The sequence below is a fragment of the Triturus cristatus genome, chromosome 3_2 (assembly GCF_964204655.1).
Source record: "Triturus cristatus chromosome 3_2, aTriCri1.1, whole genome shotgun sequence".
NCBI lineage: Eukaryota > Metazoa > Chordata > Amphibia > Caudata > Salamandridae > Triturus > Triturus cristatus.
The window spans coordinates 931,527,120-931,541,437 of NC_140584.1; the positions used below are offsets into that span (position 1 = coordinate 931,527,120).

Genomic DNA, 14,318 nt, shown 5'->3' on the forward strand with positions numbered 1-14,318 from the left:
GAACAACCATTATTTGATTAACTTTCCGACGTTCCCTGCGGAACCTTCAGAATCCCTTGCTTTACACACCTTACTCACTAGTCCCACTCAACATAAACGAGTCACTAAATTGTACCGCGCTGTTAGGGCAGACAGGGCCCTCCCTGCTGACAAAAGTGGAGAAATAGAACGCATATCTGAACCCCCCGCTTTAACAGGACGAGTGGGTGCGCTGCCGCAGCCTGACGGGTGCCTTTACTGCCAACGGGAATTTGCTCATTCTACACTTTAAATTTCTTTATCAGGTATATCACACGCCCCACAAACTTTTTAGACTTGGGCTACGCGACAGACGCCTGTACACGTTGTGGCGCATTAGGGGCCAACTTCTGGCATCTGTCCTGGGGCTGTAGGCGTGTGCAGGAATACTGGGCCACGGTGATCTCTAAACCATCTAAAATCCTTGAAGTGGAGGTGCCCTGCTCACCGCAGGTGTGTTTGCTGGGTCTACTACGGTTTTTTGAAAGGAGCAAGGGGCAGACTAGCGAAATGTAGCGTTAATTATTGCCAAGCGACGGGTGGCAATGATGTGGAACAGTAAAAAGTCCTACGCCTGAACTGTGGGTCAAGGATCTGATATACTGTAGGGAGAACTTAGTATTATATGCAGAAGAACTGCCAGCGACCTCCCGTCCGAATGATACATGGGAGTCTTTACTATTATATTTGCGCACAGATGTTTCGTCTTCTCCTGCAGCTACTGTGATTTCGTAAATAACGACTAGAGTTAATGTATAGGATATCTGATGATTGTGATTATATGGAAACTTCCCTATAGTTGTAAGACACTGTCCTGGGGCTTGTGAATGTGATGTATTTGTCTTTTTTGATATTTGAAGCTTTTCTGCTATGTAACAGATGTGAATTGTATCACAATATATGAAAAGCCACAAAAAAACCAAAACACCCATCAGCAGAACAGATGGATCTCACCCGGCAGGACCACGAGAATCCACCCGGTACACTTGATATCGGAGAGCGGTGCTCCCTTGTCCTCCGTTTGACTGTAGCTTATAACAGAAACTAAGAGCACTGGTGGCATTTGTACATGCTGTGGTTCCTATCCACGCTATTGCAGCTGATGCATTGAGTCGGTTGTGTTCGTAGTCTCTGCGAAGAGGCCATTGAATGCTATGGGAATGTAAACCAATATCACAATATCGAGTGACAACATAACACCCTGCCATAACATATCCAGACTATTGACTAGCGAATGTGCTTAAAGTGTAGATTACCATTCCTAACTCCACATCTGTGTATTTTACAAAAATGTTGCCAACGTATGTTGATGTGTATTTAAGAATAGTAGATCTATACTTACCTTCATGATCTTGTTGTTGATAATATTTTGGATATGATATTTTATCGGTGTGATATTTAAAATTTGGCATTGTTAGAACTGCAAACCAGTCGCCATTTAACTGTGCTCAAACGTATCGGGAACTAAGTTTAACTTCGGTGTTGTGCACCATACTGGAATGGCTTTGTATCCATTCCACTTTATCCTTTCCTTATTAAGATAAACAAAATAATGAATAGATTTGAATACACTAAATTTGAGGGTTGTAGGAGAAAGTAATTACAGGTGCTACTTTTACTAACTTTATTAATTGGAAAAAAAAATTAAAAACGAAGTCCCTAGGATTTGAACCCATGAATTTCAGATTCCGAAGCAGAAGGACATTTATCTAGTGACTTCCACAGGTTTTTCTGCTCCTTCCTGTCTTCCCAGTAAATAGTTAAAGAGCAGTCATCTTCCAGAAGCACCTGTGCAGAAAGGCCAGATATATCGCACTTCTTCCCTCCATCTTAATTCGTAGAGGTCATAAGTATGTCCTCCCCTAAATTCTTTATTTTCCTCTTCGAGGATTGCTGGGCCCATACTGGCTCCCTCCCCCACTCCATTTGTGATGCAAATTCTTGACAGCACTTGGTCTCGTTCCTTCTTTCCACTGCAACTAAACTCAAATGTGCTATAGGGTGTTTCAATCCTAAGGATTGCCAGGGCCCTAGGCAAGATATGTTTTGGGCCTTCCTATTTGGGGAAAAAATTGAATGCATTAGCCTTCTTGGCTCATTCAAGCTCTTGTGCTGCCAAGCAATATTGATTTATATGATCAATCTTCAAAAACTGGGGCACGCAACAGCAGAAAGCTCAAGCTGCCTGTTAGCCAAATAGTCCCAAAAAAAGATTGAACAAGCAGTGCTAAAGCCATTTCTTTTGAATTAAGATTTCGATTTTTTAATTTCCTACTTGTAACATTTTATGTGGAATTCATTGTCCAACACGCTTGTCACTCCCATTGTAAGACGAGCATTGAAAATGCAATAGGTCTCGCCTTTGATTAAATTAAAGCCATTTGCTTTGCTAATGGTATTGTATAGCAAAGGAAATGGCTTTAACTAAATATATTGCATTTTTAATGCTTGTTATAATGCTGAGTTTATTTACAAACAAGATGCTTCAAAGTGCTTTATATTGATGGTAGTTGATGATTGGACTAAATCCATTGACTTTTAAAGATGAAAAACTGAGTTTGCCCTTCAAAGATTTGAACTTGTGACCTACAGGCCACACCATATGTTAACAGGGATTAAACCTAGGCCATCTTTAATTCTTGCACGAAGTATACCATCCACGTAGTTGATAAGGCAAGCAGCTTAATTTATTGAACGAATCCTGGTAAATGTACAAAGTGTAACCGCTGTTTTCTCTTGTCTTCCAGTGAACACCTATCCTGCTCGTTTGCCTTTTTCTTGCACGGAGACAGCAATGTTTGTACAAGTGTGGAGATTAACCAGCATCAACCAGTTTATGTTCTTAGTGAGGAACACCTTACACTCGCACAACAGTCCAACAGTCCTTTTCAAGGTAAGGTTACTATTTTTTTTTATGTAAGTGTTTGCCTTTTTTGTTAATTACAGCCTAATATGATACAAAGAAAGGCCATATTGGGTTGAGTTTTAGAATATGGCCACAACGAGCTGGAAATGTCTTCATTTGTGTGTAAAATGGCCGGGCAACCAGTGTTGTTCCTGCATTTAGTGGATTGAAGTGTGTTCGTATAATGTATCCCTTTGGATGTAATGTCAATTTGTTAATGAGATCATAACATTGATCTCTAAAGTAAAACCAAATGTTGCTTGAACTTTCTCTTCTGACAAGTGAGTGTAAAGTTACTGAACTGTTTGTTACAGGCCCTAAAGTCTTGTGTCAAAGCTGCCCTAAAATTAGAGACATTCTGATGGAAGCCTTCCCAAAGTAAAAATGCCCGTCTGTAACTGGTCCACATCATTCGCTAGTATAACAATCAAAAGTAAAAAGCGCAACTCTGGTACTGCTTCAGGGTGCTGTTCTAGGTACTGGTGGGTATCCCTTGCACATATATAGATTTTTTTTTTTGTGTTTATTTTTACTTTTGTTGTTCTGATGGCTGTAAAATTGAACTCTCTCCTTTCCGACATTAGAGCTGGAATAGCTATCATTTAACTCCATGTGTATTAATATTCTTTCAGTCACTGACATTAGCTGTAATTTTAATATAAAACGTTCACTTGTTTTTCGAAAGAGAAGTGTTCATGAGTCGGATCACACGGTCAGTCAATTACCATCTGCCACCAACTGTCATTTTCTCCAATTCTACCCCACCCTGGCGAGCGGGACAGTAACTACCTTTAACTTAGTATGAAGGGGATTATTGTATGCACCCTTAGTATAGAAGTTGGTCACTATTGGAGGGTGAAATAGGGAAACATGGAGGATTTTTTTTTCCTCCTTGCGACTGCATGCCATTGGCAGTAGTAAAATTACCAGGGTAGGATGGCACCATTCATAGACCGATTTAAACCGAACAGTAACTACTGCAGGAAGGTATCGACCTCATTGGTCGCCACTAGTCCTAGTAGTCCTATTTAAGTACGAGTAATTTGGGTTACGCCCGGAATGTTTTCTATATCGCCTGTCCATATTAATGAGGCTTGCCTCTCCATTCCAAGGTGTTTGTCCACTGTGTAGGATGTAACCATTAGAAGCACAGTGCTTTCAGTTACTTGCAGGCCCAAGTTGTAAGACTTGGGATCACACATTACTGCTTCATCACCTTTCTCGGTCACCTCTGAACTGAAGGGTAGTGCATAGTTACTTTCAGACTAAATAACAGAAATAATAAATGTTAGCCTCTTGATCACAGTGGCAGGGCTTTGAGGGTTGACTGTTAATGGAATTAGTTTTACAGAATGCTTGTAGTCTGCACCCAGACAATCTTTTCTATTAGATCTAACATTTAGATGACACACTAAGACTGAGCATGTGAATCTGCAGTAGCTTAAAGATCTCGGTTACAGGCAAGTAATGGCTAGAATTTCAAAAATATTTGGGGACCTGCTAATCTTAATTTATAGGTCAACATGAATAATAGAGCTGCCCACTTCAGTAAGTTCATATTCAAATTTAAATGTGTTATAATTTAATGCATTGTTTCCGTTCTGTTTTACTCAATGCACCGTTATGAAGGCGCACAGCCAAAATACATGGTGCTGTTTGTGTCAAACCTAGTAGATATGTTCCAAGTACCCAAATATTCCCACTAGTCATCCCTGCCTGAAATGCATGGTCTGTGTGGGTATTGTTTGGGTTTGCCACTTAGAATAGTTACCTCTTCTACCTTGAGTAACCTAATGAGGATTTAACAGTTTACTTGCTGTAAGTCAGACCTTGTGCTATTCATACTAACAAATAAATAGATTACTGCAGTTTCAAAGCTTTCTGGTCCCATTAATTGAGGTAGTCTGTGTGTTCCTTGAAGCTAGCCCTTTTGTGTAATGGGTAATGCTTCAAGTAAAACTTTTTAGGACGAGCCTGGGCAGCTCATGTGCTGCTCTGCGAGGCATGCTGTATTAGAGTGTGGACTTGATGCGCCGCCGACGTTCTGCCCATATTTTTCATTGGCGTGTGTCATTGTCCTTTGAAAATGCTGGCTTCTGATTCGTTGAAAGGCTTGTTAGTCCCTCTTTAGTACCTTGTCTTCATTTGTAACATCCCATGAAGTCTGGCCCTTTTACTTCTGTTGCACAGTGTCTTATTTAGTCTGTAAGCGCTAATTTGTTTAATGAGTTTGTCCTATGGCAGTGTTGCACAACATGCTTCCCTGCAACATTCAGCGCGCCATGCACGCTTTTTTTTCCCCAAGCAGCCCGGTACAATGGCGGCCGCTTCTTTGAATTGAGATGGGTATCTCATTTACAAGAGTGAGCTATTGGCATTTTAAATGACAATGCCTTTTATGTATGTGTTAATTACCAAAACAGATAAATAAAAGGCATTGTCATTTACAACGGCAATACCTTAAACTCTCGCTAATGCGAAACCTATAGCATTGCAAATGCTTTTTATTTTGACTGCCAGACTTTAACTTACAGTTAAGATTGCGAAATAAAACTGGTCTTGTAGTGAGATATGCTTGTTTGCCTAGTAACTATACTTGCAAAGAATCTGGAATTAGTTACTGAACTACACCTGCCTGGTCCTTTCCTGTTCGCTTGGTGCCATTGAAAACGTTGGTGGAGAAAATGAATGCTGGAATATGCTAAACTGCCAATGGTGAGATCTGTCTTTAAAGACTATTCTCAAATCTGTGAGCATAGTTGTTCGCTGTATTTTTTTTATTAGGTTCTGCTTGATTTTTAGTGGAACTACTGAAGTGTTAGTATTGCTGACATGAAACCCTGTGCAGCCATTAATTCCCCCTCTGACGGATGTACATTTTTTATGCATCATTTTCCCTCTCTGGGCTAGAAATTCCGAGCATGCCAGTTGTCCAATTTATTAAAAAAAAAATTGGCAGAGGTTGGCTTTCTTATTGTTTGTCCTCTGCTAATCAGAGCCTGTGGCATGTAGAAGCATTAAGTCTGTTTATAGTTTTGTGAAATAGTTTCTAAACTACCTCATCGCTCTGAATTATTAGATTGAACAAGGCAAGTGTGTTTTAGGAGTTCCTACATTTCTTGTTCGCCCCCCCCCCCCCCCCCCGACCCCATCTCCCCTCAAACTCTTTCTAATAACTTTTTGGGTGCATGTTTATTTGGCCTGCTAAAACCTGTTAAATTTGGTTAGTGTTTACTCATCTGTGAAAGCAAACTGGAGGTCCCTCATTCTCCTACATCGCACTCAAAATTTGGAACAACCTCCCTCAACATATCGTAGTCTCCTCCTCACTTTAGTCCTGCAAGAAGCTACAGACCAAGCGCTTCCTATAAGCATCTCTGGGACCACATACCTGCACACCTGCCCAAGCGCCAGTATGCCCACTCCGGTGATTAGCTCCTAGTTTGGTTACTTATGGTGGATGATGAACAAGGGTGTGTTTATATAAAAAAAAACAAGCATTGGCATAGCCAATAGGTCTCGCCTTTGGGACCTTATAAATGTTTAGCCATGCAACAGTTGCATAACTAAATACTTATAAGGTCCCAAAAGCGAGACCTATTGACTATGCTAAGCGGCAGCGATCACGACCATACATCAAAGCGGCGCCCGCCCGCGCACATGCACTGTAGCTCTAGGCTGGCCTGGTAGCACTTTTTTGGAGCCCTCTCAATAAGTCTCGCCAGACCAGTGCATGCGCTGGGTCAGGCGAGACCTAAAAATAGTAGTAATCTTTACTCCATTCATAGATATCTGCAGTTTTTTGGTGTTTGGGGAGTTGCTAAGGTCTTTCTTTGAAATGGATACATGAATGTATCCCTACTATTCATTAGGTCTCGCCTGACCCAGCGCATGCGCTGGTCTGGCGAGACATTTTGTGGGGGCTCCAAAAAGTTCTACCAGGCCAGCCTAGAGCTACAGTGCATGTGCACGCGTCGAGCTTTACTGCGATTACTTTCACTTTCGCGGCCGCTTTTGCTGTTTGATCGCGATCACTTTCGCGGCCGCTTTGATGTTCTCCGTTAGGCTTCAATAGATTGGAGTAGTTAAAACAAGCATTGGCATAGCCAATAGGTCTTGCTTTTGGGACCTTATAAGTGTTTAGTTATGCAACTGTTGCATGGCTAAACACTTATAAGGTCCCAAAGGCGAGACCTATTGGCTATGCCAATGCTTGTTAATTCTGGCTTAGAGACAGTTTTAGTTGTTTTGCCAACCGTGTCACCCAAAATATTAATTGTAAATAGTTACATATCCATGCAGGAGTTCTGGTTAGTCCTTTAATTGATTGGTCTGTGTCATTTGTGTTTTGCTTCTGCCTACCCCAGTGTAGAGAGAGCATGGGGTAATTAGTCAGCCCACTTAATCCATTGGCTCTCTTTAAGTATTTGCAGTTTGCTTTTGCACGTCAATCTAAAAAGTAGTTCACTTCGTTGCTAGGCTTGGCCAATATCTGGCTTCATTTCAGTTCAAATTCCTTTAGATCTCACGAGAGACCTCTTGAGTATCATACAAAAAACGTAGGTTGGGCTTAAAGCATGTCCACTGCTTACCATTGATTGGTTTTGTCTTATTTGTCTGCTTCTTATTCAGTCCTAACTTCCCTTTCTTGTGGTTATCCCTCTTTTTCAGCATAGCCTGTTTAAAATCAGTTGGATTGATGGACTCTTATCTGCCCACTGCTCACGTTTAGGAAATTATTTTTCATTAAGTAATCAGAGTACCTTTGTTAACTGCTCCGTGTGTGACCCAAATACCTGTCCCTCCGCTGTTGCCCACCACTCCTCCCAGCTTGAATCTAAAAGCACGACGGGTATATTTTTGCCTGGGTATGGCCAAATGCAGGCTTTAAAGTTTGTTTTATCTCAAGTAATCCTCATTGCCTTGGCATACAGAAGCTTCTACGATACTGAAGGAGGGGCCAGTGGCTGCACTCACCTGGCGTTTGAGGCAGAATATGTAATTAGCGTGACTGGATAGGACTGGTCTCTCCTCTTGGAGGCTCATTAATTTTCTCTTTTGGCTACTGTGAAGGGCCATATGGATGGAGCGTGTTTCAATCCCGAGTCCTGTGGAAAGTAAAGTATAACGCTTGTCAATGCCGAATTAAAACGTCCTTAACATATTTAAATCCTGTTCCAAGTTTCTGGAGTGAAAAACATTTGAGAAGGCATGCTATTTGTAAAGGTGTAAAATGATAGATTCAGTGTACAGTTTTGAGGTACTATAAGATATATGTTTGCTTTTCCTCCAAATGTTTCCTTTTCTTTGTAAAATGAACTACGCATTGGCAAGACTAATAGTTTGGTACTTGTTACAAATTGACTGTCAGTGCTTGCTTCCTTCTTTCTGTTCCATCACTCTATTAAAGTGTGCATGTTTTTTTTTTTAATTTAAAGCTTGTATGCTGCTTCCTTCCCCCTTACAAACACTGTCACCGTGTTGCTCCCTCTGTACCATACCATGCTCACCAACTACTGTCCTCACCCCCTGTATGGCTTGTCTTAGCTCCCTTGTGCACACTCCCCTTTGCTTTCCCGTCTACCTCTTCTTCCTCTGTAACTCCCCTACCCCTCACAGTCCTTTGGAAGAAAAAAAAAGTATTGCATTTGACTGTTTTTTGGAGGGCGTGGCAGGTGCCAGGCTGCTCCATGAATCAAAATGCACTTTTGTGCTAGTAATTTGTTTTCCTCAGTTGCTGATCCAACAGCCTGCCACACCCCACCAATAACTCACTGCATCTGCAATAAAGCATTGGCAAAGTCAATGTGTCTTAACGGGGAGACTTATTGGTTTTTCCAATGCTATTTTATGTATTTTTTCCGATGAGGCTTTTTATCATTTTTTAAAATGTTACATATCCGTGCCTCTATTAGATACCAGCATTTTCGTTTTACTTTGATGCTTATTGCTGACGTTTGCAAAAAAAGATGGGTGTTGCATGCTTATCAGGCCAATTGAAGATACCAGTGCTAGTTTTTTAATGCTGATGCACACAAACATGATATGCTGATGACTGCTTAATGACTGACCTACTTGTGAATGTTTGGAGCAGTTCAATATTTTGGATAACCAGAAATGTTAATTTTTGTGAATGCAAACAACCCATATTTTCTAACACTTAGTGAGTGTATTTTACACATGTTTTTCAAATCTACCAATTACACATACCTAGACTTCTACGAACCCCCATGAAACCAATTCGTCCCGGCGACACTCCCCTGACCCCTTCAAGTGCGGTAAAAAGAAGGTAACTGTGCGCAGTCACTATGACCCTACGGATCGGTTGGACTGACTAGTCTCCCTATCTCGGCATAAGCAAGCAAGGGATGTGGCGGCTTGATCAGGCGTTTATAAGTCTCACAATTACTGAGCCGTTCTTGTGTATTTCTTTCACCCCTTTCTCTCCTGCTTTTTTTCTATCCTTTTTTTTTGTTTTGTTTCTTGTTCTCACTAAACCACGTCAGGTGAGGTTAGCTAAGCATGTGTTTCGAAGGTACTGTTAACACTGTTGTACAAACTACAATTGGCTAACCTTGTAACAGAAATGCTAATGTCTTGTCTATATAAAATTAATAAAATACTTTGAAATAAAAATTTAAAAAATCCCATCCTTAAGTGCAGAAAGATTCATTTACCCGGGTCTCATTTTTAAGTTTGGCTTGCCAGTGCTGCTGTTTATGCCACTGTGTGATGGGCACGAAAGCACTATGCGGAGAGGGGGGGGGGGGGGGAGGTTTGGGGAAGGGAAGGGATTTTAATTGCTATAGGATTTCATTGGGCAGAAGTTGTGATTTCACTTTTATTGCTTGTGTTCTGCTAAAAAGGCCGAATATAGTAGGCCTGGTTGTTTATAGTGACAAGTCAGTTACGTTATATAGTCTTGTATTGTTACAAACTCTCTCCTGAAGGGGTGTGCTTGCGCTGTCGGTCCGGTGAGTCACAGTGGACCAACATTTGTTTTTGATGTTTTTGGATGTAGAGAAATTGGATGTTTATCTAATAGTCTGTGTGAGAATTCTACTGATAAGACTCCAGAAAGGCAGAAGAGCGACCTCCCGTTTTAGCAAAGCGTATATGCCCTGTATGCGAAAGAATCAGGTTGGCAGATTGTAAAGCCCTGAGATGTCTGTAGAAAGAAAGTTTACTCTGAAAGTAAGCAGGGCCTGAGAAATAAACGATGTCCTATATGGCACTGCAATTTAAAGATGGTATCCTTACCCCTGATAGTCAGTGAAGTGAAGCAGTTTTGAAAATGAGATTGTAAATCATGAGGGCAAACAGATTTTGGATGGTCTTTAGACGGGTGAACAGATTGTCTGCCATGCCACTTAAAGGGTGTTGCCATAATCAAGACTTCACTACTTTAGAATTCACCAGCACAGATCAATCAAATATGTATTTTTAGAATTGATAATCTCTCCCAGATTACCTGGAGAGGAGCTCTGGTTTATAGACCACCAGGTCCCGAAAAATGATTTTACATATAATTTACTGGAGAATATTGCCCCACATGTGCTAGCATCTGATTTTTTTCTCTTGATAGGACTTTATTCATCATGCAGAGATCCTATCGGATCCAAATACCCATCAACTTCTCACAAATGAGTTCCCTCGGACTCTCACAACTGATGGGCAGCTCCACCTATTCTGCAGGCCATACGCTTGATTTAATATTCACAAATTCCTCAGATATTATGGTGGAACCTCTGCACCCGCTATTATGGTCAGACCATGATCTGCTGAAATTTACCATCCCAGTCCATAAAAGTAAAAGTGAGTTAAAAAGTGAAATCAAAAGTCGAAGACCATGGCGGAAAGTGACTCACTTCCTTTTTAACCCATTTTACCCCTCCACCTAAATATCAAGCAGACAACATGGACTTGGTTGCAACCTCTCTAGAGGGAGAAATAATGTCTACACTGAATAAAATAGCTCCCCTCACGAAAGCTAAATTTAAACCTAGAACTGCTCCCTGGTTTATGGAACAACTGAAGGAAATAAAGCTCTCCTGTAGGACAGCAGAACGGAAATGGAGAAAGAACAAATGTCAGTTGGATCGGGAAAGATATAGAAGTATTCACCTTAGCTATTTGGAGAATATTAAACTAGCAAAAAAATCATTTCTCTTAAACCAAATAGAAAAAGCTGCAAATTCCAACAAGGAGCTTTATAACATCTTAAAAGAGTTTACGTCACCTCCAGTACAGACATCCGTATCTGTCTCACAAAACTGGGTGGATTCTCTTTTTGAATACTTTGACAATAAAATCAACGCAATTCACGACTCCTTCCCACCCCAAGAGAAAAGTAACATCTCACGAAGTTATCTTTACGCTCCCACCAGTTCCCTTCCCATTCTGGAAGATTTTTCCCCTTGTAAGTTGGAAGATAAGTTAGGAGCAATGGAAAAAATTAAATCTGGCTCACCGGTAGATCCCATACCACCACTGTTTCTCCCAACTATTGCACCTGTATTTGTGGACCATCTTACCGACCTATTTAATTGCTCACTATCACAGGCAGTTGTTCCTAAGATATGGAAAGCCGCCAGAGTGCGGTCCATCCTTAAGAAATCCACTGCAGACCCCAATATCCCAGTAAACTATCGTATCATCTCACTCCTCCCATATTTTGGGAAGATGCTTGAGTTACTGGTCTACAGACAGCTTGTCACTCACCTGGAAAGCCATGGTCTTCTGGACTCGTCCCAGTCAGGTTTTAGGGCTGCCCACAGTACCGAAACTGCGCTGGTTAAAGTTACAGACAATATCAGACTAGCATTGGACAGAGGTCAATCATCTATTCTCATCCTGCTAGATCTATCTGCGGCCTTTGGCACCATCTCCCACAGTATTTTAGATCTGAGACTCTGGGAGAATGGTGTCCATGGGAAAGCCCTTAAATGGCTGAGAAGTCATCTAACTGATCGAGTCACAGCTATCCAGATTGATGACATTGTTTCCAACGACAGGCCAGTAAGGATGGGAGTGCCTCGGGGCTCTATATTGAGCCTGACACTTTTTTCATCTTTACGTAACTCCTCTGGCCAAGGTGATCAGATCTTACGGCTTTGAAGTAGTGTCATACGCCGATGACACTCCGATCCTGATCACCTTAGGCCCATATCCAGCTGACACTAAGTTACGTTTCCAAAACTGCATGATCTACATTGACAGATGGATGAATTTAAACCATCTACAATCAAACGGAGGAAAATCTGAAATAGTTATTTTTGGCAAAGCTTATGAACACTGGTCAAATGACTGGTGGCCTCAATCTCTGGGACTCTGTCCAGTGCCATACAATCAGTCCGGAACCTAGTCATCCAAATAGACAATAAACTGTCTATGAAAGATCAAGTCAGTCACTTAATTGGCTCCTGTTTTGGCATTATGCGAAAGCTACGTAAAGTTTTTAAATTACTCCCAATGGAAGCAAGGAAGCCACTAGTCCAAGGCCTGATCATAAACCGTAGGGACTACGGTAACGCTTTGTTGTCTTCAATAAATGAAGATCTTCTTACCCGACTACAGGTACTGCAAAATACTGCTGCTAGACTGGTGCTGAATCTCCCTTCAAGAACCCCTTCAGCTCCCAGTCTAAGGCTTCTTCATGGACCCATTTTAAAATCCTTTGCTTAGCTCATAAGAATCTACATGGCAAAGGCCCTGGATATTGGAGGAAGAAACTCACCTGGTACCTTCCATGCAGGACTCCAAGATCCAGCAGTAAATCTCTTCTAACACCCATTAAAATTCGTACCACTAGAATGGGGGGGGGAGGGGGTTGGTCTTTTTCCTTTCTCGCACCTGTCCTCTGGAATAAATTACCATTACACCTACGGGTCATCTCAGATCACAATTGTTTCCGTAGGGAGCTAAAAACCTGGTGGTTTGATTCTTAGCCAGCCTTTGCCTAAACCAAGCTTTTGAGTCTCTGCACAGCGCCATGAGAGTTTCAGGTGATATGTTGCGCTAAATAAATAAATGCCCATGACTTGATAGTTATGGCTTGGATGATCGTTTTCATACAACTTATTTGAAGTCAGTGGAACATTTTGCATATCATGTGCCAAATCCCATAACCTGTCGAACAGAGTTGATTTAGACTCTCATAGAAAGTGCATCATGAATAATCATGCCCAGATTCCTAACCACTTTCTTTGAGGTTGGAGTGGTACCTAAATTGCATTACCACCAGTTGTTAGATTAGATGTAATTGGCTTTGCCGAACACAAGCTCTGTCTTGTCCCAATTTCACTTAAGATCATTATTCCTTATCCACATAGCTATGTTTGAACCGTCCAAAAGCCATTTTCTAGTTGTGGCAGCGTGGTCTGCAAAGGGTACCTTTTCAAGTAATAGAAGTGTTAAATGTTAAAGTGAGGGATTAACCTAGTGAGATACCATAATAGGCCTTTAGGAGTGGATTATTGTACTATTAAGTCTGTAGATGCTTATATTAGATGAAATCGCAGACACAGATTTTGGTGTTTATTCCCCCTCTGGCAAACTCTGGAGGTAGAATTGCACTGCGATTGTATATTTGTGCCTGCCCTAATGCTGTTCTAATTTTCTAAATAGTAAAAATGAAATTTGTGTGTAATAAAGTACTGCCCTAACCGTTTTAGCTTTGTTAGGCTCTGTTAGACTCTAGTAATGAAGAAAATTATAATCAAATAAATTCATCCACACACACTGAGGTTGTTTGGTTCAGCTTTATTCAGCTTTCGGTTTGTTCAGGTGTCAAATTGTACGCTGCTTCCGCCCATGATGGCATATATCCTGTTCAGTGGGTCAGCTTCCTTAGATATTGGTTCTATTGCCCTTCGAGTGATACTTTTTTTCTTGACTTGCTCATTTGCGTCAGTGTGCATCAGTGATGGGACAGAGGGTCAGGCTTTTAGTTCTATTTTACACCAGATCCCCTCCCACCCATTCATTTTGTGGCTTGTTTGAGCATCTGACAGTTCTCCACACTGTGCTACTACTGACTGTTCACATACAGCTCATTTTATCTGCAGTGACACTCCATATGTCCGCTCATTCCAAACGGCCATCTTAGTGTTACTGCCCAAAGTGTATCAATGTGTTTTATTTTCCAGGGTTGCAGCTTGGTTGTTTTTAAATCTTTAATACAATGCTACGTTATGAATATCATTCCAAGTCCGCCTGCTACATTTTGGAGTTTTTCTTTGTTTTTACTTAAGATGGTATGTGATGTACTGTGGTTTGGTGAGTGGGTGAATGAGTAAATGCAGCATGAGTGCAGCGATGAATGATTGGTGCATGTAATGTTACAATTCTACCTAAAGTCATAAGTGACTAGGGGTGAAGTATACTTTTTTTTAAT

The 14,318-nt window shown here is 41.2% G+C and overlaps 1 protein-coding gene across 1 annotated transcript in view; it reads left to right on the plus strand.

The window, feature by feature from the left end:
- MED13 (mediator complex subunit 13) overlaps positions 1–14,318 on the plus strand; it is a 1,552,815-nt gene that overhangs the window by 323,157 nt on the left and 1,215,340 nt on the right. The window contains exon 4 of the mRNA XM_085649419.1: positions 2,766–2,911. Coding sequence (XP_085505545.1) covers positions 2,766–2,911 — 146 coding nt within the window. The remainder of the gene's footprint in view (positions 1–2,765; positions 2,912–14,318) is intronic.